Source organism: Brienomyrus brachyistius, chromosome 1 (assembly GCF_023856365.1).
Source record: "Brienomyrus brachyistius isolate T26 chromosome 1, BBRACH_0.4, whole genome shotgun sequence".
Lineage (NCBI taxonomy): Eukaryota > Metazoa > Chordata > Actinopteri > Osteoglossiformes > Mormyridae > Brienomyrus > Brienomyrus brachyistius.
In genome coordinates this window covers 32,348,909-32,376,870 of record NC_064533.1, presented here as the reverse complement: position 1 = coordinate 32,376,870, position 27,962 = coordinate 32,348,909, and the positions used below count along the sequence as shown (strand labels likewise).

General features: G+C 44.7%; 1 protein-coding gene across 2 annotated transcripts in view; it reads left to right on the top strand.

Annotated features, from left to right (window-relative positions):
- Nucleotides 1–15,959, top strand: part of arhgef39 (Rho guanine nucleotide exchange factor (GEF) 39) — a 40,086-nt gene extending 24,127 nt beyond the window's left edge. For both annotated transcript variants that reach the window (XM_048969914.1, XM_048969902.1), the window contains 6 exons: nucleotides 4,093–4,221; nucleotides 6,214–6,443; nucleotides 11,339–11,427; nucleotides 13,569–13,710; nucleotides 13,946–14,064; nucleotides 14,977–15,959. In XM_048969914.1, the coding sequence (XP_048825871.1) occupies nucleotides 4,093–4,221; nucleotides 6,214–6,443; nucleotides 11,339–11,427; nucleotides 13,569–13,710; nucleotides 13,946–14,064; nucleotides 14,977–15,016 (749 nt within the window). In that variant the 3' untranslated portion in view covers nucleotides 15,017–15,959. The remainder of the gene's footprint in view (nucleotides 1–4,092; nucleotides 4,222–6,213; nucleotides 6,444–11,338; nucleotides 11,428–13,568; nucleotides 13,711–13,945; nucleotides 14,065–14,976) is intronic.
- Nucleotides 15,960–27,962: the final 12,003 nt, after the last annotated feature.

Sequence of the window (27,962 nt, the reverse complement as noted above, 5' to 3'; positions counted from 1 at the left end):
GGGGGGGGGAGGGGGGTTGTTGAAATTGTCGGAAAGTGGGGGACCAGCCTGTTGTCTTTATGGATTTTGAAATAATGAATTGGGACCTGACCAGGGGGATAGCGCGCGTGAGATGTATTAATAAATAAAATTTCTAAATCAACAGAAGCCCGATAATGATTAATTTCTAATCCCAGTGTCAAATAAACAGCAAATCCTTCTTAAGCAGAAATGTACACAAAGAATTATTTATGTGTATTAATTAAAATCTCATCGGTTGTGCTCTGCTCCGGCTTACAAATTAAAACAGCCTGGCGATTCATTTTCTGAGGAAGGAAACCATCCAGATTCGCGGCCCCATCGCTCGCTTTCTCTCCATTACTGCATATACTCCCTTATTTCTTACTTAACGCTGCCTTAATTTAAAAGGAATTATTTAAAAAGGGCTCTCAACGTAACACTGTGTCTGATTAGGCTGACTAGCCCTGAAAGTGCCCCCACCTTGGCTCTGTCCCGGGCTCCGTTGTCGGTGTCACCGTCAATGCGCGCTTTTCACGCAAAGCGTCCCCAGCACTGCAGTAGCGCAGGTTAATTAAAAAACCTTACAATTAAAGTGCTCCGACGACTAATTCCTATTTAGCATTTAAAAGATAAAGCCTTTGATTTTTTTCCCTGTGAATGAAAAAAAGTTGCTAATGTGTTTGTACAGGCAGCGCTAAAATACATTTCAGAAAGGTAAGGGGGAAAATAATAATAATTACTAAGTTGTAAAATGGAAAAGTAATTTCTGGAAGACGTCCCCGATAATTGTTGTATAGATAAGTGACCCAATTAAGTTGTAGTTATTATTTCATCAGAGTTAAAGTACGTGAAGCAACCTGTTTAGTCCCCATTTTCTCCTGAGCACAGATATGGGTGTGATGAGAAGCCGGTGTCCGACCGCAGCTTTTACCGTGTGAATCGGTGCGGTAGCCGATGCTGTGGGGTCCGGGTCGGGATTGGTTACGAAACACAGGAGCGCACCTGGATCTGCGCAGGCGTTTTAAAAAACATGTTTCATATATATATATATATATATATATAATCTCGGTATTCATCGACAAAACGTTTCGCGAATGTTTTTGACTCAACATAGCATCATTTGATCGCTTGTCATTACTTTAACAAAACACATAACCGATTGTGTTTAGCAAGACCGAAAGAAAAGCCAGTGCGGTTTGCGGGCACAAAAGGGCACCGACATCCTCAGGCTGGTACTGCAGGGAGCTGCACCGGGCCCTGCAGTTCCCTGCATGCGCGCTTATTAACATTGCCACTAGGTGGCGCCGCTTTTTGGAGTGGTATGCTGACGGCTGAGTTAGCATGGTGCCCCATAGCGATGCTGGAGTTTGCTTATACAGATTCACTCAAGGGCGCATCCAGCCTTTCTGTACACAACGCTACAGGGAGGATAAAAAAAAAAAATTAGTACCCTGTTCTGTATCGTTCCAAATCACATTATTCTTGCTAGTCGAAAGGAGAAAAGCAGGATGATTTTTCTATGTTTAAATAATAATAATTATAATTATAGCAGCAGTTTATTTGAGAGAATTTTTGAGAAATGTGTGGTTTAATGGTTTTGTAAAGTTACTGGTTGCTTACAGTTTTAGTGCTAAATTCTATATCAATTAGGTCTGCATGTACCTTGTGATAACAAACCAGTTCACTGTCAAATATTACAACTTGTTGCAAGTTGTGGTTGTATCAGACCTAGAATCATCACGGTAAGAGAATGACTGGGGGGAAAAAGGCAGCTGTTTATAGAAAATAAGCAGGCTTATATTTGCAGGGCGCCTTACAGCATTACGTCATCCCAACTGTCGATTGCACGAGAATGAAGGAGGCAACAGCTGTCGGCGTAAAATGAATGTTTGTTTTCCACAGTAATGGTGCAACTTAATGTTGTCTATTTTATTGTCTATTTATCCCCTTAACAAAAGGTGAATATTAAAATGTGTTAGTAAGCAATGAATTTTACCACCAATTCACGTTGCACATCTTACAGGCTTTTCTGAATAGCAGTAATGTTTTTATTTATAATTAATATATGGGTGACGGTCTTTAGGCACATTATCTCTAAGATAATTCATTTTCAGCATGAAATGTATTTCGTGTTAATAAGTAAATAAATATTACCTGTCATCAGGACTAATAAAACACTTGAAGCTCGTTCTAGGTGTACTCGCCAACCGTTCTATGAATAATAATTTTTGCAGGGAAAATAAATAAATAGTTAATCGTGGCCTAGTCATGCTTGGTATTACATTTACTAGCAGGATCAGATCACTGTTTAAAGACTCCAGTGATTCAAAGATAATAAAGGAGGGGTCTTATTTTCTCTTTGCTCTACCTTTTAATTGCTGTGAATGTGGACAAACTTCTTTATTCTGAAGGTATTTAACCAACTGAGGATTGGCCTTTGTGTGTTTTTTCCCTGAGTGGTGAAGAGGGACCTTCTACTTGGAGATAGTATAAAATTAATGGCAAGCCAGTTTTCCATTTTCAGCAATTTTTAGTTGTAGCTGATAACTGACAATTCAGGGCATTTTAGACTTTTGTTTAAACATGCGCACATGGCTGTCTCTGCTTCTGCTTAGCTTTTCAGGAGATATGATTTGTGTTCCCACATGCCACCATTTTTTTTTAGCTGAAGATTTCGGTCCCGCGAGGTCAGTGTTCGCTTTCAACTTTTCAACCAATTTTGGAGAGTTTCTTCAAGAAAGTATACCGCTTGGGTAGAGGGGCAAGTAATGAAGTACAAATGCCTCATTACTGTGCCTTTTTTGTATTTTATTTTAGTATGTTAAGCTGTTGCAACTTAAACATTTCTGAGCCAAATAACGACTTTTTACTCCAAAACATTCTGCATGACCATCATTACTCACCCGGTTAAAACATAATGCTACTGCAGACAACACACCTGAATCAGGCTGCACGCTAATCACAGAACTTCCAGTGAAAAGAAAATAATCCAGTTGTTGACTTGATGATGCACTTGTCAAACAAATGATGTTGCGTTTTAGTTTTTTAACAACACAAAACCTGCCGACTTGGGAAAAAAAAAGTTTCACTACGTACATGAATTGTTGAACCCAAACCCAGATTATTTATAATTTGCAGTGGATATTTTCAAATGCCTATGTGAAGAATTTCTTGTAATTCTGAATAGTCCAAAGGTTAGTAGGAAAGACAAATTCCATGCATTCTACGCACCTTTCAAATGTGGATATAATCGTCAAAGGAAAGGGATACAATATCATCAGCAGTCATGACTGTGTGAGTGTTAATGTACTTTAGCTGTTGGGTTATAGATGCTTTTGTTTTCACCTTAAATTGATCTCAGTTCTGTAAAAAAAAATGCTCTCTCTCTCCTGGTGCTGTATTACGGAATCTTTCCGTATTGAAAAATTCTGAAATTCGCCATCACATTTATTGCGGTGTAAGGCCATGTGTTAAGTAGTGTTTGTGAGTGCATGTGTGTACACCAACGCTGTCTGCAGTGACCTGGCTTAGGGTTACCATTTTCAGCATAAATAGGCGACGTATGAAATATGAAAATTGTGCTCTTTTCCCACCACTGTCCTTGGGTGTAGCTGCCGTGCCTACCTGCTCACACGTCCATCGCACTGACACTCCCAGCATCTCATTGGCTCGTCTTTGATCAGTGTAGGTCTCACACCTACACGCATTCCTGTTATGTGCAGAAGCATAATGTCTGTCTGCGTATGAACCAGCTCGCATTTGTGTCGTCCTCTGCTGACATTGCACATGGTGTTTGTTCAACGGAATGCAGTAATAAAATAAACGTCCCTTTTTGTTTGTAGATCAAAAGACAGATAAATGTGTATCGGTGGCCAAAGTCAGTAATGCAGAATGCCCCACCACCCCCCCCCCCCTCCCCCACCAAAAAAAAAAAAAAAAAGATAGTCCTTAATGCACCAGACCAAAAAACAGCCACATGAAGCCGCTAAATGCCTCAAAGTAGGTAAAGTGCTGCTAATTGACTGCGTGAGAATGGGCTCCCTGCGCTGGTGCATCCATCTGGAGCTAATGCATTAATTGCATGTGTGCCAGGGGCGGTGAAGGCGGTCTCGGAGGTGGCCCAGCGCATCCAGGACAACGCCCGCAGCCACGAGAACCAACTGCAGCTGCGCCGCATTCAGAAGCTACTGACGGGCGGCAAGAGCAAGGTGCTGGTGCCAGGTGGGTGCCTGTGATGAACTATTCCTTTCATCCCCTCCAAGAGACCACCCCTTCTGTGTCGTCTGCAGAGGAGACGGGGGATGGGGCGGGCATCAGAAGGTGGGGGCTCTTTGTTTGAATATTTAAAAAAAAAAAAAAAAAAGTGTGGTTTCCGTAGTCATTAAGCAGCATTAATGTAGTGAAGGCATTTTAATGTTTTATTTAAAAAAAATAGAAAAGCTTGATGGAATGAAATTAACAAGTTGGGCTTGGTAATTGATGAGGTGGAGGGAGAAAGGTGCACCCCCCCTTCCCCCCATGCATACACACACACGTACACATACACACCTTGGCCCAAGTTGCATCCTTCTCCAACTTGTGGAGTGTATGGCCCTGTCTTCCTACCCGGAAGCCTTTGAGTGTCCCCGGAGAGATGCCCACATGTGCACAACAGAGAGAGGCCTCGCCGTGGAGGATCGGGCCTGCCACTCTCCCCCAGGACCAATTAGCGACGCTGCACATCTTGTGGGCAGGCAGATAAAAAGGTAGCGGGAAGGGAGGCAGGGGCTGATGAATACCCAGTGAGCTGGGGGCGGATTCCCTCAGATGTGGATGTGAGATGTTGATAAGCCTCTCATCCAGATTCTCAGTCCACTTCCATCTCCACTCGTCCAATAATGGCCCGGCCCTTACGAGGCCTCCTTCCCTCCTTGCGGCCTGTTAATGCGGGTAAAAGAAAGTAACTCTTTACAAATAAGTAACTTTAAAGCCGACCGCCGGGGCCTTCGGCCGGCTTGTTGATATGCCTGACGGTGCCCATGAAGCTAATGTGGGTCAGAACCGCAGTGGGATGCCGGTACCTGGGCAGTACGGAGGCAGATGAAGACGGAGACCTTTTTATGGGAACGCTTTGGTGGAATCCGAACACTTAGCCAAACGTTTGGTTTCATGATGAAATTTAAAAAAGGGAAACGATGTTCCGAGGTCTCATCAGCGTCGGCACATAGATGGCAGTATAGAGCAACAAAACAACGGGGGTGGTGGCTTCTGTCTTGCAGAGGTAGCGGCTGTTTAGGTCATTCGTCTGCAAAGTCATACACTCAGTGCGGAGGTGCGTATGTAAGGCTTGGTCTGAATGACGTACCTTTGAAATCCAACTTTATTATCTTCTCATGGGCCAAGCGTCTCACCGCTACGCTCTCTTCTCCATGGCTTCGTCCAGATACTTGCGGGGGTGAGAGAGACCCCGGTTCTTTGGTAGCACCATCTTAATGTCGGTGTGACTGCCCCTCCACCCCTCCCCCATCCACCCCAAAGAGCCACCGGTCTTTGATGAGGAGCAGAGGAGCCCGTTTTGAAGGGGGAAGTTGAAAGAACACAGCGCATGAAGGGGGCCTTTGGATGTCCCGCTCTTTGAACCGGCCCTGTTCAAAGCACCGTGCATGGATCAGGCAGGACCACAATGGGAGACCAAAAGCTCGCCAGTAACAAGGCTCTACGTTATACTGGAGAGTGTTGTAAATACTAAACAACCTGCTGTGTGTGTCTGTTTATTTTTTGGTCTATTGCCTCCCCCCCTGCCCCCCATTTTAAATAATGGTCTGCTCTTCGCACGTGGCCTTTGTATATTGACATCCTTATTAATATTGGTTTGGGAATAAACCATTTACATCTGATGGGAGAGGGCTGCATTTTCACTCAGTCAACAAAAGTATTGAATTCAACATCTGAATTGGTTCCTGAATCTGCTGAAATTTGTGCAGTTTACTGATTAGCATTTCCGTTCCTAAAGCGCAGTGTCGATCCAGACCAATCTTATAGATCCACCTGTGGTTGAGCTTTAGATCACATGACCCATCAAACCATCTGGAAGATTAGTCGTCACTTTGTCAGTTTGTGATGTCAGGACCTTGCAGGGCTTTGAGCTGGCAGCTGCTTGGTTTGCCCATCCTTAAGTCACCTGCATGTTGGTCTTTAAGTGAGCAGAACCCCCCCCCCCCCCCTCTATTCCAGGCAGGTGGTACATCCGCGAAGGATGGCTGCGGACCGTGCCCCCCAAGGGTACTGAGGTCAAGCCCAAGATGTTCTTCCTGTTCTCTGATGTGCTCTTGCTGACCACGCCCTGCTCGCCTCTGCACCCCACCAATGGAGACAAGTTTTCCTGCCAGCGTGTTTACGCCCTGCAGGACTGCACGGTGGGCAAGGTGTTCGGCCACACCAAGAGCCAGGGCGGCCTCATCAGTGTACGTACTTCTGCTGCTGCAGTTGCTCAGCTCCCGGAAGCATAAATGTGGACTGTCTGTGGGTCACCAAGCACTGGATTGGAAACGCTGTGCTACTCTTATCTTCTTATACATGTTGTCCTTATTATTCTGTTTTGACTGGCATCCTGCCCAGTGTGTACCCCAGCCCACACAAACTGAACACCTCCCAATGTCCAGGAGGCTTTTAGCCTCTTCATTGGGATGTTATCCAGAAAATCAGACAGATTTATGCTGTGTTCCATTATCTCAGAGGTTGGAAGTTGGAATTACATCACTCCCAAATTAACCACGTTCCAGTACAACAAGTCGGAAAGCTATTTAGCAATACCAAGGACCTGTTTCAGTAAGCAAGATTACTTAGCTGGATAACTTGTTGGGTTTAATTTACCCCAGTTTAAATGGCCTTTATCCTTCGTTCATTTACCTTTACTCCAGACTAACTACAAATTATCCGGCTAACCGGTTCCGGCCTGGTCAACTGTTAACCATTGTTAGCAATATCAGTTGATAACAGCACTGGTTTACACATAAAAGCACCGTAGCAATGCATCCACAGATAGCAGTTGGGCAGTACTGTGTGTACGACCAATTTAATGAGCCCCAATACAGTAATTTCAAATGGAACGCAGCATTACCTCTGTAGGTTTGTCCAGCCTGTAAGCATGCCTCTGTCTGGTGAGTATAGTGAACACTCTCTATCGATGTTCAGGGGACAAACAGAATTTCCCAGCCACTAGCATAGAAAGTGGAATTCTGTTTAGTCAGTTTAGTAAGACTGCCGTGTGTCGTGCTGGCGCAAACGTCAAGGGTGCCGCCGGGAGGCCGGTGTGGGTCTGCCGGCCCATAATGCCACGGGTGTCGCCCCACAGACGAACACGTCGCAGAAGCTGAGCCCCGATAATCACAAAGTTCATTTGTGTCCCAGTTTATGCATTAAAGGGAACAGAGGAAGATGAAAGACTTCTGTATTTTCTTATGTTAATTTAGCATCAGTCTTCTCATTCTCGTACTGCAATCGCAAATCAAACATATTCAAATGTGGAACAACTCCCCCCTGACCACACTCCCGCTCACGCTATAACACACACACAAACGCACTCAGAGGTACATGCATGTGCACTTTACCAGTTTGGATAATTAGCTCTGCTTGAATGTACTTGACTTATTAGTTCTGTCTGTGTGGAGGGCTTTAACCTCTTCCACTCTCCCTTCCTACCCTTGTGGTAAAAACAGCACAGCCCCACTGACAGCTCAGATTGTGGCCTGGTGATATGTAGGTGTGTACTCTTGGTGGGGGGAGGGGGGTTAATTAATATTAAATACCATAGTCTCAGACTGGTCTAATTCTATTGGACAGGTAAGAGCGACGTTATCCAGGCTTAGCCGCACAGCTGGCCGGGTGTTTATGGTCGTCCTCTGTAACCCTAACCCTACTGCTCATGGACAGGGTCTGAGCGGAATGTAGACTCCTTCTCTGTGATGTGTTCGTGGTCTTCACTGATGGATGCGATGCCTTTTCCAGACTTTCCATAGAAGAGCTGTTGCAAGACTCAGTGAGTTTTTGTGTTTGAAGACTCCCGTGTCTCTCTCCAGGGGGTTTCTCTGTGGCAGTAGGTGAAGGTGGCATTTTGAGGTCTTTTCCAGTGGACTGACATCCACTGGTCTCTCCAGCGGGTGCACAGAATAATAATAGCCAGTTCAACAGTGGGCTGATATTTTGTTTGCCAGTACCTTTGTGGTTTTAGGCACATTTTTTGGATTTTTGGGTCTTGTTTGGGGGGCAGTAACACGCACGCTACATTCGGAAAGTTTCCCCATACAATATGCCGGATGTCGGCAACTGTGATCCTGTTGTATGACCCAGGGTTAGCAGAGAATGCCGATAATTATTTCCAACCTGCCCCAATCTAAGGTCATGCTGGACCGTCGACCGTGAGCCTATTCAGAGACTGCAAGGCCTAAGCTTTGTTCATTATACTCCCGCATTCTGCCGCAGAAAGGAATTGTCAGTGAAAATCTGTCTTTTTTTTGAACCAGTTACCCACCACAGCTCATTGCACATTGGAGCAATTTTGATTATAAACACCATAGAAACAGGGGTGCCTGGCTCCTGACAGGGCGGTCGCGTTCGTGTCCGCAAACATCGCCGGAATCAGCGGCCTGGCAACGGCAGAGCAGGTTGTACATCTGAGAAGAGAGAGCTGATAAGCCAAGCCAGATTGTTATACTCAGCACTTCCCCTAGGGGGCCTCCGTTCTGAAGGTATTCCAGCTCTCATTAAGTGCAGAAATGCTGAGTACCTGGAGCACGCAGCCATCTACGTGTTGGGGGTGAAGATTAGTCCGGTACACTAATTAAAGGAGCAGAAATGTTCAACAGTCCAGGACCTGATCAGTGGTGAGTGTAGCTCTTGCTTTGACGACTGCTGTTCAGGTTTTTGAGAGGGTCTCCCATAAGAGGACAGGTGACCTTTGACCTGTGTGAATGCTCTATTCTCCTGGCTTGCTCAATTTGGCACATTTAGTGTGAATGCAGGAGAAAATGGCTACCCCTTTTCAGAACTTCATCTCCCAGAAGGCCACACTGTGCCACATGACTGACGGAGGGTAATATTAGTCAAACATATTGCCATATCACCACGCAATATAATGGCCTCATTGCCCTGCGGTCAAGAACCATAGAAATCGTAAGCCACTCTGGGCAAATGGGCTCCAGTGATCCCCACACACCACTTGTTTTCCACTCTTGAAATGAGCGCCTTTGATGTGATCTGCGGCCTTTAAAGCCCACTCCCTCCTCATGCCGTGTTTCCCAGACCGGGCTTGCGAGGATCTTGATCGCTGCCCGGCCCATTCTATGCGGGGGTGGGGGTAAAAGCTCCTGGAAGGCTTATCAGATTACACCCGAGATCCATTTCTTCCTTCCATCCCGCAAAGACATCTTCCTCAGCCCTGTCAAGCCTTTTCATTGTGGTAGTTAACGTTATCTAATGGCAGGAATGGCATTTCATTACCTCGTTATCCTATAAGGCCAAATGCATACTCAATAACATTAAGGGTAATTTCTCATAAAGACATATTATTGATCCGAGGCCCTACCTGTAAGCAGAGAAAATTGCTGTCAGCGCTCTCCAGCCTTTCACTGCCGGGCCTGAAGAATTAAAGAAAAATTAAATTTGACAGCAGTAAATGCACAGCCACAATCTAGACGCCAATTTATATGCAAAACGAAAAAGCTTTATGAAAATTTCCTCCATTTTCTCACGCATATTTGGTGGTGGAAGCGCTTTCTTCCCTCCCCGGCCCGCTCTCTCGCTGCCTCCTCTCCATGAAGTTCTCCGTAATATCCCCGCTATTTAAATATTATACAGCGTCCACGGCAGACTCCTTTTGATGTATAAATAATCAGGCCAAATTATGTGCGGTAAGGAGGTTCGGCTTCTGCCATTCCTATTTTACAAAGTAATTTCTACCCCAGAGGGTCAAAATTCCTGACAAATTCTTAATTACGGCACAGCAACAGAACGGGAATCTATTTGTGCATAAATCACCAGTGTTCCCACGTGGCGAGTAGCTAATATTTCCAGCCATTTCGCTTGGCCCGCTCAGTGAACTTCGTAATTAGATAATACTTTTGATGATGGTACATTTGAAATCTTAATCCATTTAATTTTTTATGAGCGCACCCCCCACCCTCCCATCTCCACCACTACCCCCTTTATTTTAATAGGGATATGTTAGTGACCGCTGCCTATTTAACTATCATTAAAATTCTGTCCACAGCTGTAATAAAGATTAAAGATGGCTAATATGCCGTCCATAACCTTGCAGGTTTCCCCATATAACGAGAGCACCAGGTAAATGTGAAAGGTCATTTAATATGTTAGGCACTAATTATGATCCCCTCTAATAGGGTCCTGTTGTAATTATTCTAGTATTAAGCCCCTATTGTGTAATGCCGGAGTGCCTGTTTTCGTATCTGACACGTATGATGTCAGTCTAAAGACCCTCTGCTGAGGCAAGAAGCACATGCTTCCTGTTGACTAATGGGATGGGTCCCTTTCCTTAAGCTCCCCGGTCTAATTTATTTTATAGGCGTCTAAAGTGCAGTCTGCTTAAAAGTGAAATCCGGCAGTGAATTTTACTACCAGAGTATATTTAATCACGATTTTGAGCATACTTTGTGGGCATGACACGTCCACACGGTCAGGACGAAATGAGTCCGCGGCCGTGTACAGCCTGTTCCCTGGGGATCTGCCCTTTGCCGGCCGGAATCGGAGTGTCCGGACAGCACTGGAAGGGGCGCTCTGACGTATGGAAATGCGCGACCGCTGTTATCCGTGCCAAGATGCCCGTGATGTTCGTGCCGCCTCGATAGCAGCTGCGCTCGCAGGCATGCGCTAATGCGCGATGGACTTTTCACGGGTGCTGCAGTAGTACGCTGTCGTCAGGCCCTAACGTTTGCCTGTCAGACTCTCCCGCCGCCCGGTCCACAGGAGACCGGAAGCGGCAGCACCTGGCCGGGCGGGCGCTCCATCTGGCCTCCGTACCCGCCCCTGCCGACCCTCTGCCCCCACTTTGTCTTCAACACACCCTGTCATGCTTTTAATAGTGATATGTGTGCAACAACCAGGAAACACCTTCAGCTCATTTTTCAGATGATATCCGCCTTTGATTGGTGCTATTATTGGTGGAGGGAGCAGGATGCTTTACAAAGGGGCTGAAAATGTGGCAGATGCGGTTAGGGTTAGACGTAGACCTCTTGGTCCGTTAATGAAGAGGGCATGAGCTTTCTAACTGCATGTCTCACCGAACTTGGAAGTATCTCCCATGTCAGTAGCTGTGGTCTGACTCCACTTCTCTCTGTTCTTTCAGCTGACCTTCACTGAAGAAAAGCTCTTGCTGATGTCCAGCGACCAGGAGGACATCAACGACTGGTACCGGAGCCTGTCCTCAGCTGTGGGGTACGAGCTCACCCCGCCCCACCCAGGCCTGGGCTGCCCTTGGCCAGCGACCTTGCAGACGCCTCGCCAGAAGAAGGCGTCCGCAGCAGCATTGATCAGTCCCCCAGCATATGACAGTCTCTGCCTTAATTGAATCCCAAAAGGGGGGCCAGGCTTGGCTATTATTACCGGGGCCAGCCGATTGCTGCTCATTAAAAGGGCTTCACAGCCCACGCTGGCCCAGCTAATTAGTTTATTATACAGGCACCTTGACGAGGGGAGAAGTTGTCATCCTGCCCTTTATTGCACCAGGGACGTTGTTAAAAGTTTAATCAGCCAGCGCTGACCGGGGCGGGCCGGCCCGCGGGGCGGTCGTTACCGGGGTCTCGCCTGCCGCTGGGGCGCTGACAGGGTCAGGGCCCGGCCGCCGCCAAGGAGACGCTGAGGGACGGGGGCTGGCGCGCTCACCTGAAGGAAGAGGTTTCGTTGGGTGGGGGGAGGACCAGATGGCAGGGGAAAGAGGCTGTTAATCACCTCCCCACCGCACCTACACTTTAACGATGTGTGCATTGGATGGGGGTGGGGTTCCCTATCGCCACTTTGATAGATACTGGCGACAGCCCGTCCGTCTCTCCTGCAGCCTGACAGCGCTGACAAGGCGCTAACGACCAGAATGCACTGGGTTTCCTGTCGGAGGCGGGGCCTGTACCTGTGCCTGGGTCCAGCGCAGTCCTCGGTTGTTTTAAACAGTGGGCTTTGACACACCTATGATGAGACAGTCCTTTGCTTTAATTGGACAATGTACAGGGGAGACTTACACCTGTGAGAAACATCCTGTTTTGATACAGTGAGCTACTCATCCATCCATCCAACCTCTCCCTGCTACAGTGAAATATGTTGCTGTGTAAACATGCAGCTGTTGGTGGGAATGGATTACAGCTAGCATGGTGAAGATGACGATGGTGATGAAGAATACCGGGATAAACCATGTGACTCATCAGTCTTCTGCATCAGCCTGGTGTTCAGACATGGGCAGCCGACGTGACCCTACAGTGTCACTGCTGTACTGCTGCTGTTCTCCCAGGTGGCCTGGTGACCACGAGATCTGGGCATGGCTGTCGTAAACTTGACCGTCTGATTTGGGATGGGGGGGGGGGGGTGCTGTGAGGTGGTACATTACTCCTGTGCTTCATCCTTAATGTGTTTCCATGTGGCACAGAGGGACAGATATTGGGCCGGGTTTTCAGTCCTCCACTGCACAGCACCTAACCCTTTATCGCCCACTGGTGGGCATAATTAAAGGTGTCTGTTGTGTGACTCCTTCAGATTCTGCCTTTCAAGAGGCCCGAGGTTTTTTAATTATTACTTATTTATTTATTTATTTATTGGTAATTAGCTCCTGATGGGTATCTGCCTGTTCTGCTCTCTGCTGACCTGCCAATCGTTTGAGGAATCCGCTAATGAAACAGCCCTTTGAAGGCAGACTTGTGTTTGTCCTCCTGTGGCTGTGTTTTAGGCCTTAATGGATTAGCAAGCAACAAGCCAGACTTCATTTAAAAGCTTGTATGCTTTTCTTAAGCTTGTAATTATATACAATCTTGGATGGCAGAGTGACTCAGGGGTCGTGACCCTGTCCCGTATCAGCATTTGGGAATCGGGACAGATGGATGGATAGAAATCTTCACAGACAGATGACTTTATTGGCTTTGACATCAACGCTGAGTGGTATTGCTCAAAAAGGATGTGTTATCAGTGAAGGCATTTCTTTAAGGGACACAAGAGTTCTTCATGGTCTCAAGAGACAGTGGTTTTGCCGGTCCTGCTATCAGTCTTTCAGAATCCATACCACCTGCTGCCCCTGGTGATTGACAATAATATTACCATTTCCTTCTCTGCTAGTGATTAATATCAGTGGGGTGATTCAAGGTACAATCTGGCACTGTCCTGTAATATGGCCAAACAAGCTTTCTCCTGGGGTGTAAAGTGACACTCCTGTGTCCTGCAAAACTTTTGCTCCGAGATTCCTGCAGAAATCCGAGTAGGTGCAGAGAAACCGCAGCGGGAAGCTCTTCCTCCACCATTCATTCAGGAGCTGAGCGTTCTGTGGATCTGGTTCCTCACTGCCTGTCTTCTCCCAATCCACCCTTTTTCACGCCGAGCAGTCAGCTGGCCTCCAGAACCACGGTGGTGCAGAAGAGGGACAACCTGTGCAGGAGACCCCTCCGTTCGGCCCAGACCCAGAGCGAGCCCCGCACCCCCTCCGCGGGACCCAGCCAGCCGCAGCCCCTGCGGAAGAGGAACATGGTGAGGGCTCTCTTCATCTCCTCGTCCTCTAAGTGCAGGATCAGCAATACGGACGCAGTCCGTGGACGGTCTGAAGTTAGCCGTACTCCTGATTTCTGTCTCGGGGACCCGAGCACCATGTCCTACATTCTGGAGCAGCAGCTGCAGAACCACTGAAGCTGGAGCTCGAAGCAGCGTCCCACTCTGTCTGCTCTCACCATCTCATGTTCATTCCCTGCCCATGCTGACCCTACAGGTCACAGCAGAGACAACAGGCCAGTGTGAGGACCCCCCTCACAGTCCCCGCCTTCCTCCGGGTGGGGGTGGGGCCAGCGCCGTGAAGAAGATGAAACTGACGGATGCTCCGGCAGAAAGGTACGGCGGCGACACACGCGGGGGGTCAACGGCCAGCTGGCTCTGGAGGAAATGAAACATTTATCAGGCTGCACCCCAGCCCGGCCCCCCGAGCTAATTAGCGGGCCCCTCCTCTCCACTCTGGCCCTAGATTGTTTGTTTATTTATTTAAAACCTCCAGCCTGAGAGCCAATTAGAGTAGCAGCCGGACAAAAGAGCGGCTGAAGGAGCCGAGAAAATAAATAATGAAGGCGGTGGCGGGGCGGGGAGGCGAGGCGAGGAGGCGAGGCGAGGAGCTGGCGGGGCGTCTGCAAGGGTCTCCCCCCATTCGAGAGGCACCGCGGATCCCTGGGCCGCCAGAGGTTCCCCCCCAACCATCTTCATCTTATAACATTCTCTTTGATTTACACCTCCGATAACTAATGTCTCAGCCAGAGATAAATGCAACTCTTGATTGGTATGTGGGATGGAATCGTCACTTAGGTGGCCCCGGGGTTACAGACGTACAGAGCTTCATGCGTCCTTGCGTCCTTCCCCCTCACTTATTTTTGTTAAATTTCTCAGTTTTAGCGCAATTTATTGATGGTCTTGCAGTCCTTGCAATGTGACAGTTGCAGGTGCATCACATGTGATGTCGATATTAACATCGCACACCATGCAGGCCTCCTAAATGCTGAGCCCTGACAACACAGCCTCCTCAGGTGCCCCAGCACATCCCAGCTTCTGCCTTTTTAAATCCCCGAAAGTAGCTGTTATATATTTCTTATGTCATCAAAGTGATCGCACTGGAGTGATTATCCTGAGTCTGCAGTTAGTACTGCAGAAGGGACAGTCTGTTCACTCTCTGTTAAGTGTTTATTGGAGAATTCAGATTCTGCAGGAATAATGTGGTTTTACAGACTTCTGCCCCCCCCCCCCCCCATACCCCCCTAGCGCTCCGGAGCCAGCTGGGTCCAGCTGTGTGATCCTGTAACGGACTCCGGGCAAAGGGGACCTCATTCCCAGGACGTCACTGGCCCAGTGCAGTGGAATCTAGAGGGGTGTCGACTGCAGCAATTTTTGAGTTCACAAACTGAAATGAATATATGAAAATGCTATATGGGAATATGTGGGAGATACATTTTAACTAGATTTTTTTTTGCATTTATGTGCAATATTTTACACCTTTCCTATGTAATGTTCTCCTCTGCTGTCTTCATATATGCTAAGCCATGTATACTGATGTCTACCGCATATACTTTTATACTGCATTTATGCGAAGGCTTGTTGAAAGCAGTGCCATGCTGAGCACTTTGGTCAAGTCTGTGCACAACACTGGCAGTGATGAACAGTGCAATAAAGACCCCAGTGCATGTCTGCTGCCTGTCCTGTACTGCTGAGTCCACCTGAAGTCACCAACTGGAGATTATTCATTCTGCTACTGAAACATGCTTGTGGAAAATAAGCTTATTGCTGCGTTGAAGGGCAACGTAACAAGTGTCCACTATTTGTGTAATGTCATTTATATTATATCATTACTCTGATTTTATCATATGCCAGAGGTTAAGTTTTAATCATTTTAATATATTGCAAGTCTTTTTTAAAATAATACATTTCTCAATCACCTTATAAGAAGCGATTAAGAAGCGATCACCTTGGAAGCGATGTTATGTCCTGTATTTGTGTAATGCTTCGTCCATGATTGATGCATGTACAGTATGCATGATTATGATGGAGCTGATTAGCAGAATATGTGCAAGGTAACATGGGCTCAGCTCTGCTTCAACATCGCAGCACAGAAATCATAAATTTCTGCAACCTTAAGGTTTTTTTTTATTCTCTACTCCTGTTATGTCAGGAAATTTGTTACACTGATTAAAATTTGAAATGTAAAAATTCGGTTTGTTGTTTTTAAATATTAAACCCCTTTCAAATTCCTCCTTTTGGATAATGTGACTGTAACAGAGTGTCCACTAGAGGGCAGATTGGGTCTCTTTGCTCTGTCTGCTCCAGGAACTATGGAGTAGTTTCTAAGCCTTTGATGTGCTAGTTCTGCTACTAAATAATGGGTTTAGCATAAGGCAGCTTCAGGACTGTGCAATACAGACGTGGACGTCTTAGATATATAGGCAGATTGTACGTACTTTAGGACAAAGGCTTCCAGCTGCGTGGACTTTAATGTATGTATGTCCCTGCAACACATCTACACAAACACGCAAATCTTTTTTTTTTTTAAACACAACATTGTAGAAATTACTTGTACAAATTATATATAGAGAATGCAGACGCGAATGGTGAAATTAGGAAATTAGAACGCAGACACTGAAACGAGGTCTTTTCAGTGGGACATTTCCCTTCATTTGAAAGCAAATGCTGCCCTCTATTGCTAAAAAAATATCACTGCAGGAAAAGTGGATACACGAACCACCTTTGTATTCCGAGTCTCTCTCCCAAAAGGGAAATGTTTGTGTTGCAGCAGCAATTCACGTAAAATACACACACAAGGTAGGTAAAGGAAGACGGTGGACAGAATTGCTATTTATATATATACATAGTAGTATTTGTACATTATATGTTGCACATTGTACTATATATATATATATATATATATATATATATATATTATAGTATAATATATATATATATATAGTATAATATATAATGTACAAATATGCAAATGCAACTGTACTAGATAAACTTTTAAACTAAAGATTTCCACATCAGAATGTGCAAAATTAAATGTAAATGTGCATTTTGAGACAAGAAGAGCAGGTATTTTTACCTTGAAAGGAAGATGATTGTCAGTGTTCATTTATCTACAAAGTCACCATTTTCACCAGTTGTTATCTGGCTGGGTTCCGATCAGGAAAGATCAGGAGTGTGTAACTGTCAGGGTGACCAGATAATCCGTGTCAGGAGGGTCACTTTGAGGATTGGGTTTGTAAACTAGCATTTTAATTAAAAGGACCTGAAGTTCACTTTAGCCCTGAGTTCTTTCTGCATGCTGATTGGTCAGTTTCCTTTAATCATGCATGTGTCACTAATGTTAACTAAGGAAACGAACCAGTGAAAGTCCAAAAAGAACGGAACTATTTAGCCAATCATATGGGCCTTTCAGTTTTAAAGTAGCTTGTAAAACCCGAAGTAGCTCAAAGTGTCTCCCCTGACATCAATGATCTGCTCACCCTAGTAACAGTTGATCAAATGACACATACGCAGTTTGAATCCACTTTGGGCCACCTTCTCAACTGCTATGCTGCTATGAATCTGAGCTACAGAAATCCAGTTTGAGGTTCTCATCTAAGAGAACCTCAGCCATAGAGCATGATAACTTGTGTAGATGACCACACGTTTTAAATGACGCAGCTACCTGAACACTGTTTATCCAGGATAAGTTCACAGTAAGCCTGGAGCCTTTTCCAGAAAGAACGGTGCAGGACAGGATGCAAGCTGCCTAACTTCAATTCATGGTATCTCAATAAGACTAACAAATGATTCAACCCAAAGGCTGGTGACAAGATATCAGCCAAGGAACCATTAAAAGCTATGAGCTGGATGTCTTCTTGTAATGCATGGTGTCGTAGGTCCGCCTTCATCGCCAATTGTTCACACCAGTCACATTTACTGTAGCATGCCATTGACTGTGCCCATGTTCCTTAATTAAGATGCTTTAAATATTAAAAAGGCCCAAATTAGATCAGTTTTGAGAAATAGCTAAATCTTGCTCTATTTTTTAAGAAGAAGCATAGCAACAGCTACAGGATTTGTGCCATGCTGACTGCCGTTATACACATAAAGCAGTACAATATATGGTTTGCTCATTTTAAGTACAAATTAATTATATTCATTGCATCTCATCATCTCACTGTATAGCCCATAAACTTTTCTTGTTCAGCTTCATTCCACCATTGTTGTGCATCGCAACAGTCTTTCTGAAGCAAATACCTGTAAATAAAATAATCAGTATATATCAATCTGGCGTAATATGGTCAGCAGTATTATATACTAACACAATCATCCAAACACATTCGAAATGAATGCTGAATATCCATCCATCCATTTTCTAAACCGCTTATCCTACTGGGTCGCGGGGGGTCCAGAGCCTATCCCAGAAGCAATGACGGGGGGCCAGCCCATCGCAGGGCACACTCACACACCATTCACACCTACGGGCAATTTTTTAGCAACTCCAGTTAGCCTCAGCATGTTTTTGGGCTGTGGGGGGAAACCGGAGTACCCGGAGGAAACCCCACAACGACATGGGGAGAACATGCAAACTCCGCACACATGTGACCCAGGCGGAGACTCGAACCTGGGTCCCAGAGGTGTGAGGCAACAGTGCTAACCACTGCACCACCATGCCACCCCTGAATGCTGAATATATACAATATAAACAGCACTTGCTATATTCTGTATAAACACTCATTTCTTGCAGGATAGTACTGCTTGCTACTGCATGCATGCAATTACCTCTGAAAACATTTCTTTAAAAAAAAAAAAAACATATTGTAGAGCTGCAGGATATATTTCTATCTTCATATCTAAAATTTAAACAATAAGAACCATCAGTAAGCTGCCAATAAGGAGCTCTGCTTGATAGCACATCACTGAAATGCCTGCAACACTGCATGCTACTATTTTGGTAATACATGTGTCATGAAAGTGCTGAGCGCTCCCTCTGGGGAAACCTTTAATGGTGGTTCCCCAGTCCTGGTCCTGAAGGGCCAGTCTGCAGATTCCCTGCTCAAACACACCTCATTCAGCTCAGCAGCTAATTGCCAGGTTTAGAAATCGTGTCTGAGCTGGGAAATCTACAAACTGTGTTGCAGATCAGCCCTCCAGGACCAGAATTGGAGAACCCTGCTTTAAGTGTTGGTGAAGAAACGTAATGAGTGCAGGTACACCTGTCAACAAACACTGTACGTTACTAGTGTTATACCCTACAACAAGAAGGAAAGGCACAGAGACTTCACACGTGCTGTTTGCTACATTTTGAAAGACATGGTTCCAGTATATACCACCAAATATGAGGGAAAATGAGAAAAGCTAATTACAGTGATAGACCCAAGATATGCATTCCTGCAACCAGCTCTGCCTCTGAAGGAGTGTATTACTGGAGCCTGTGACAGACAGCAGCTTGTAAACCTGGACACAGTAGACAGGCTCATCTTCCTTGCCCAGGACCGGTATTTAAAGTATGGTAAAGTATTAATAATTAAAGTACTAATAATGACATTACTATGCAAGTTCAGAATTTACTGTTCTATTTGTGTTTAGAAAACAAAACAGGAAATTTGTTTTAGTTTGCACCTTAATAAATAAACATTGTTTTTGCTGAATTTGCAAGTATTTTAGACCAAATGAATGGATTGATGAGAGACTGATTCCATTCAAAGGTGAATAATGTTCACTAGTCTGGTTATACATTGCTACATCACAATGTTTTGTAAGTAATCGACAGTGACCCCAGGCCCCGGGTTATACATCAAAGGCTGCCTCTCCACCTCTATGCCCCAGATGTCTATGATGGCTGCTAGTTTGTCCATAGTCCTCTGTGCAACTCTTGTTTCATGGTTGTCGAAGCATATTACTGATGAGAGAGAGCACAGAACCTCTCAAGGTTTAGTAAAAATGTCGGCCTTCCAGTTTCAGAACTGGAAGCTGTTTGTCCTTTGGGCTTGTACACTCCAGTAAGAATGAGGAGACCAAGGTCAGCACTGGACTGTGTCTGATCCATATCACACCAACTGCAAACAAACCTCAGGCTTCCCGTCGAGTTTCTCATTTCGATGACAAATTTTTTCAGCTGACTGTGAAACAGCTGAAACGTAGATAATATATCCACTGTAAAAGAAGTATTCATCCTTGTTGGCCTTGGACGGGACTTCATCAAACACTGGGTAGCCATCCTACCTGCCTGCTACTCTTGTGCACATGGTACCGAGAACCAACACTTTTCTCCATTTTTGGAAAAAATGTCTCTTCCTTCAGCTTCCTGCCTTGCAGTAAATCATGCCATCATGTCTGCCACAGAGCATCAGCTGAGGTTGTAGTTTAACAGCAGTGTATGACCAGACTCCTTTGTCTTTTGATCCATACTGTATTATGAAAACATATCGTCATTTGGCAGCTGTTTTTTTCTGGAGGTGCAGCCCTAATGCTGGGCTGAGTTATCTTTGTGACGGTCTACTAAACTCAAATTTGTTTGGGTTTCCATGGCAATAGACAAATGTATTATAGTAAGCACAGCTTGAGAGCAGTTTAAGATCAACCAAAGTAACCAAGTAGGCAAAATTCAACCCAAATGCAAAGTTGCAAAAGTTTGTTGCAGTTGTTCAAAGTACGTTCTTTTTAATTAATTTCACTTTTTATAATCTTGAATCTCTTGATGTCACAGTGGCAAGGTACAAAATACAGCTTCACAAAAATATGTCGTTACATTTTTTTTTAGAAACTTGAATCTCTTTAGGACACATAATCACATTTCGTGTGAGAATACATGGAATTTGTCATTTTAGGGTGATTTTAAGGATTTTTCGCAAATTAACTTCCCTGAATGCAAAAAGCCATTGAAGTGATTGTCAATTTGACCCCAAACACTGGCAAAGGTACAAAACCTGTAGCAATAGAATAAATAACATTTTCAAAATTATACACTGATTTCCTATATCTTCCCATACATAGTTCACAAAGTCACCAAACTTTCAACAGAGTTTCAACTGAAATACAAAATACGACGCTCAGATATTTTTTTCTGATTAAACAGGCCCCCAGACAGAGTGTAAGGGATTTCATTTATTTAGCACCTTTCACTAACACAAGGAGACTTTAGAGAAAAATTATTAACAGAAAGAGATCAGTACAAATAAAATAAGAAATGCAAGGCTCAGTCACAAATAATAGGCAACAAATACAGCAGACTCTCAAACCATGCTAAACAGACTGGACAAAATGAGAGTCAGTGATCAGGAAAGGAGGGATGGCAGAGAGGAGAAAGGACTTCAGTTGAAGTTAAACTTAAACTTCAAGACCGGAGACAAACCAGGACAAAAAGACCTAAGACTGCAAATGGGAAAGAGGGGTTGAAGTAACTCCATAAGATAGTGAGGAGCATAGCCTTGCAGTGCTTTAAATATAAACAGAAGGATTTTATAGTGGATGCAATATAGAAGAGGGAGCCAGTGGAGATTATGGAGGAGAGGGGTGATGTGTGCTAATCGTGCAATGTGGTGAGGACTCGGGCTGCAGAGTTTTGAATATACTGGACAGGGTCTTTCTTAGCTCAAAATGAGGTGCAGATGATCATGTGCTCACATGTGCGTGTCTATGTACCATGCCTCTATGTACCATGCCTCTATGTACCATGCCTCTATGTACCATGCCTCTATGTACCATGCCTTCAACTGGCTCACACACTTTTTACAAGTAATATATTTTAGGAGTTCTAACGATTATGTAATTGAAAAAAAAGACAATTATCACATTAAAGCATATTTTATTAAAAGAAATTAAAGTGCCCTGTTCAAAATTAAACGCAACATAAAAGCAACATGTTAATTTACACATTTAACAAACAGAAAAGAAATCAAGTCAAATACAGCACAAGCCGTTCTTTTAATTTACAGTTCTAAGGGGCCCTGTAGCAGCGTAGTTGAACATAAATACACACAACCAGCAAAATGTTGCCCTAATAGGGTGTCTGAATGAAGCCATTGTTCATCTACGTTCATCTGGGCCGAATGGCCTCCTCTCGTTTGTATAGTTCTTATGTTCTTATGTTCTTACACTGTCTACAACCAGAGGCAGAACTAATCAGCCTCCTACTTACCATTTTATAAAACCTCTTCATGCACTCCTTGTAGTCCAAGATCACCTAGTCCAGTCCATCGATTGCCGCCTTGCAACACATATCCAAGTGCCTCACCTATTAATCTGTTGCGCAGAGGTGTCTTAACCTATATAAAAAAAAAATAATTCATGCATTAAAAAATATATTTTTCTGACAGATACAAAAGCAGCGATAGTGTTTCCAGTCATGTATTAAGTGCAGAAAATAGCCTCCCCGTGTCTGCAGTCTGGATGGGGGATATGAGGGCGATTGCAGCTGTAAGGCTCAGGGTGGGAGGAGGATTCAAGAGGATTCAAGCCATAGATGCAGCTTCTCCAGGGATTTGGTGTGAATTAGAGAAAAGTGAGAACAAAGACAAAATTATTATTTAAAACCAATGCTGGTGATGTAGTTAACATCACTTATATACAGTGCCTTCAGATCAGGACGTCTCATTCTCAGACTGCTAGGGTCCCACTCAGACACCATGTTAGACTTCCTCAGTCCTGGGAACTGCTCTGCCAGTGTCTTCATCTCAGCATCCCCATACTCTGCTGAGTTTGTCACAATCCATCTGGGAGAGACCACACATGCAGACAGATAAACTGCAGGTGTTTGGGAACTGGCTCTCGATGTTTAGTGCATTCAGAAAGGGCTCCATTACCTGTAAAAGTTATACAGTACAAACATTTCAACAAAACAGTGGCATGGTGGTGCAGTGGTTAGCACTGTTGCATCACACCTCTGAGACCAGAGCTTGAGGCTCCGCTATGGCTCCAGATGTGTGGAGTTTGCATGTTCTCCCGTGTCATTGTGGGGTTTCCACTGGTTTTCCCCACAATCAAAAAATATGGTGAGATTAATTGGAGTTACTGAATTGGCCATAAGTGTGAATGCACCCTGAGAAGGGTTGGCACCCCATCCTGGGTTGTTCCCTGCCTTGCACCCACAGGCTCTGGACCCCCTGTGACCCTGAGTAGGACAACTGGGTACAGAAAGTGGATGGTTGGATGGAGTTCAAGTGCATATTAAACACTCAAATACATTATGATATACAGTACACACACATACTCCTGGGGCCAAAAAAATGGACCAGACCCAAATTGCGCAGTATTAAGGTTTGGCCCATTCTTCTGCCCAGAAGTATATGATAATACTTACTGTGTTCCTGAACCTCTCCCAGGCACCTTCTTTGAAGTATGGAGGGATCTCATCCTGCAGAGACTTCAGACCAGCATCTGATTGAAGAAATGCTTGCCAGCGGTTCCTCACTATGCTGCTGTCTCTCAGCTGTGTCCGGCATGTCTTCAGCACTCTGACCTGAGATCAAACATGACAGCTCAGCTAGGAGTGTCATTCAATTAAAAGGAGAACCAAGGACTGTGATATTGATCTCATACCTCCTGCTCCACCTGAGAAAAAAAAAAAAGGTTTCTCTTTTGGAAAGACAAAAAACTGGTGGATCTTCTCACGCACAAGTTGCATCAGGTACATGGCAAGGGGGATGAACTCATGCAAAGGAATACAGTCCGTAAGCTGCCAACTCATTCCCGGCTTGGAATGAGAGGCCTGCAATAAGAGCAGGCAGGATCCGGTGCGTCACATCTGTTGATTCTTTATCTGACTCCCACCCAGCAGTGTTTACTGTCTACAAAATTTACTGAGCTTAAAAAAATGTCAAAAAAGTAAATCTGTGAATAGTCTAGCAGTGAATACTGCTAGACAGATTGGTTTGGGGAAGGCCAAATAGCATGGCCATTTCTTGAAGATTTCTGATCCTGTTGCTGGAGGTCTGGTAGAACCATAAGATTCTTCTACAAGTGCTGGCATATTTGAAGACGTTTGGTACTCCCCTCTGCCAATTAAAGCAGTGGGACATGGCCAGATTGAGGCGAAGGGCCACACAGTGCACAGTTACCAGGCCAAGGTGTGAGATCTGGAGTCTCTGTCCAACTCCAGCTTTTCTGCCTAGAAGAATTCAAAATGCTCACTATGACAATCTCATGAAATATCTAAACTAAAGGTAGAAGCAAAAGAGACAGCTCACCAATCATTACTGTGGCTCCATCTCTGGTGAAGGAGGCCTGCTTGATGGATGGTAGCATCTTGCCATCTGATGACTCTCAGTATGGTGTCACACGAAGTTGCAGCATCCCCAGCAGACACCTGGCCGAAAAACACTTTGGTTTTCACTACAGTGGTTCCCACTTTATCAGGTCCCAAAAAAACTATCCAAAAAAAAAAAATCTATATTCAGTCTAAGTAATTTTAATCAGAATTTACATATGAATTTTATTTTAGACGTAGAAAATAATCTCATGTCACAATAAAATCCACTTGATTAGCGACAGATGTCAGACATCTCATCATTACATGTCAAATACATGCATCGTTTATTTCCACACTGGGAATTTTGACAACTCTGCCACCAAGTGTTTATCGAAAATCTAGCCAGTGATTAACAGCATTTCATCAATGATGTAGCTGCTTGTATATTTGGTGTTGGCATTGACCTAGGGGCAGAAAATAATTAGATTGGCATGCTTGAGTAATGAGTAATTATATGGAGATGTTTAGTTTACAATCCTGTAATTAAATGATTGCAGAATTTACATTCAGACCATCAAAATAAGCACAGCCCAGTCACTTGCATTAGCAAATAGTGGGTTCACAGGTGGTGTAGTGGGGCCACGTTTGGTTGAAGCATTTATGTATTATTTTGAAGTAGCCTTCAAGAGCTCTGTGATTCATGCCCGTTCGTGCTGCTATGGCACGTTGCAGTGTCCACAGACACAGGAAAGTAATTATTTTTTAAAGCGACTATTTCATATTAGCGTTTTGCAAATTATACAGTCAGGGTTTCTGCAGAAGTGCTACATTGTGTTTTTCCTTTACTTCTGAAGCTTTATGGATAGCTGTCGTGTCGTGACGTTTTAAGGTTTGTGGAGGGCTGTCCCACAAAACCAGCAGCAGGGTAAACAGTGGGGCCAAAATGCTTTTGGTATAAGTCCCTCTTCAGTAAGTCTGAGCCAGGTAAACTTATCCAGCCGTTGCAGGGCAAAACTACCCGCTCTGTGTTTTTGAGACAATCTGGGAAGTTGAATAAAAAGTGTCACTAAAATCACGTAAATGTCAGCTTTGCTTTAAAGGTGCCGTAATATGCATTTCTTCAGTATTTCAAATTGTTCTCTGGTGTCTATATAGAAGGTATGTGATGTTTGGTTGGTTGAAAAATGCCCAGAATTAGTTTTGCAAGCTCATTTACAACCTTATTATTTGGCCCTAGAATGAAACAACAATAGAATGGATGGGGGAAAGCCTTGGGGAGCCTCATCCCTGGAGGAGTCGAAACCGCCGGAGAGCTAATAGGCTCAGGCCTGTTGGGGGTGGGGGTGGGGGTGGGGCTGGTGTGGTGCTGAGGCATCGCCTGTTATGGCGGCACTCGGGTCCCAGTTTGAGGCGATTCATTCGTGGAGGCACATGGAACATCCTGTCTCTCCAGCAAGATGACCATCTTCCTCTGCTGTTGGGGGAGCCTCATAAATTCCATGTTTCAGTGGCAACACTCTCTGAGGTACGCAGACCGGGGAGTGGCCAGATCTCTGTAGGTGGGTATAGCTACTTTTGGTCTGGTCGGTCTGATGGCTGCCATACTCAGGCAGTAGCTGTTGCTGAAGCGGATTTGCTCCTTCCGATGGTGTCTGATGTCACTCCTGCCAATGAATGTATCATGAGACTCAGGCTAAGGCCCTCCTTGGGCGTCTTGTCTGTTGTCTTGTCGGTTGTCTCGGTGTATGCTCCGACCACGGTGAGTGATGTCTCGTTGAGGGAGACATTTTACTTGCAACTTCGCTCGGCACTCCACTGGCCATGGATGACTTCAATGCGAGCCCTGGCACTGGCAGGGGTGACAATGAGGATTGTGTCAGTCCCCATGGGTCTGGAGACCGAGGTGAAAGTAGCCCCATGTTCCTTGACTTTGCGAAAGGTCAGGGGCTGTCGGTCACTGGATCCTGGTTCCAACGCCTTGAACAGCATCGTTGGACTTGGTACTCCATTACTGGTGGTGCAGCGAAGGAGATCGATCACATCCTCGTAGGCAGACGCTGGAGGCTCCTTCAGAACTGCAGGGTCTACAGAACTGCCCAGTTTGTGAATTCTGACCACAGACTTGTTGTTGCTACTCTGAAGATTCAGCTTAGATCCAGGGGTGGCCAATCTTACCCAGAAAGGGCCACTGAGTGTGCAGGTTTTCACTGCAACTCCCTAATTAGATTACTATTTAGAGAACTGAAAAGTCCTCACACCAGGGTGTCAACAGCTGACCTAAAGGTTATCCCAAAAACCCACATACACACTGGCCCTTTGCGAATAAGATTGGCCACCCCTGCAGTAGGCTATGACCTACTAGGAGAAAGAGGCTGGATTTAGTCAGACTCCAAGATCAAGTTGTTTCTGATGAGTTTAAGTCAGACTCCAAGATCAAGTTGTTTTTGATGAGGCATTAAGTTTGTATGAGGAACTTACAGACTTGGGTGCAACTGCTGACTCTAATGTGATGTGGGAGACCTTCTGTGATTAGACCCTGAAGGTTGCCAAGGGTTGTGTTGGAGTTCCCAGTGGTCCCAGAAGGAGGTGGTTCATCTCGCAGGGCACCCTGGAAATTATTGAGAGGAGTCGCACTGCACAACTTGGTGGCAACTCCAGTCTGTACCAGAAGCTGAGAAGGACAGCTACAGTACGAGGGCTCTGAGGGCAGATAAGGAGGCGTTTCTTAGAATCTGTGAGCAGGTGACACACCATCTGTGGTCTAGTGATCCACATGTTGCTTACAGAGGAATCGAAACATTACGCACATCTGAATCTGTTCCTCGAAGACTTGCAGTGATGGAACCGTCCTTACAGATGACACTGCAGTTGTGACCCGCTGGGCCGGCTACTTTGAGCAGTTGTTTAAAACTGACCTTCCAGGTAGGATGTTGGACATCTCTGGGTCTACGGTTCTCAAAGCTGATCCTCTGATCAGCTGTGAACCAACCAATCTCACTGAGATTGCACAGGTAGTGAATCAGCTGGGGGTAGGGAAGGCCGGCTGACCTGAATGAAACAGGCCATTTCCCTTTTTGTGTGAGCTCATTAATATGTTGATGAGCTCTGCTCTGATTGGCTCTTTTACAGTGAAACACTGCAATGGCTCATACAGAACCAACATTTGTAGTCTCTAGTCATGTAATGTAAAAGTATAGCACATAGAATTATGTACAGTACATAATGTTTGATAATGAAAGTAACACTGGTTTATATATTTACTACACATTCTATTGTTATTTTAGTGTTCTCTTTACACTTATTTAAAAACAACTTTACTGTAGCCTAGGTGTGTAGTAAGCTATATCATCTAGGTTTGTGTAAGCAGAGCCAAGATATAATGTAATAAATGGTCAGAGGGTCTGTATATAGAATATAAAGATTAAGTATCTGTATTCAGTCTGCGTTAAACTTTGATAAGACAATATTTACAATAGTCACTTAAAAAAAAGAATATGTTTAGAGTACATTTGCCGTATATAAATCTTTATCATTTTTAAAGCAAAAGTATTTTTAAAGATATGCATGTTGTTTTACACATATTACCAACTTTTGAACTGTTGCCATCAGGGTGAAGATACTGCCCCCCTCTGTTCACTAAAAAGATTCATTTTTAATTTGTCCACGTTAGCCTTTTTTTTCATTTTTTCAACAAGTAATTTTTCCAGCCATTTTTTCAACCAGTAATGCACGGTAAAATAAGCAGGATGTTTAGCCAATCTGGACAAACTTGATTTGTTTCAATGTGTAAGGTATGTGTATGGGAATGTCTATAGCAATGCCTATTGTTGCCTCGAATGCTCTGACGTTGTATCGATATACGTACGATTGTGTTGTTTTGTTGAATTTATAATGCTGTGATGAAATGCCTTTTGATTATGCTGCCAACTACTTTCCCCATGTGGACAAATAAAATATCTGTCCGGTTTTCCATATTTCTTTTTGGGCGAATTTTAATTAATGTTTCAATGTCTATACTTGCACTTACCGTTCAATAGCTGTCTCACTTACAGTCACTGGTGAC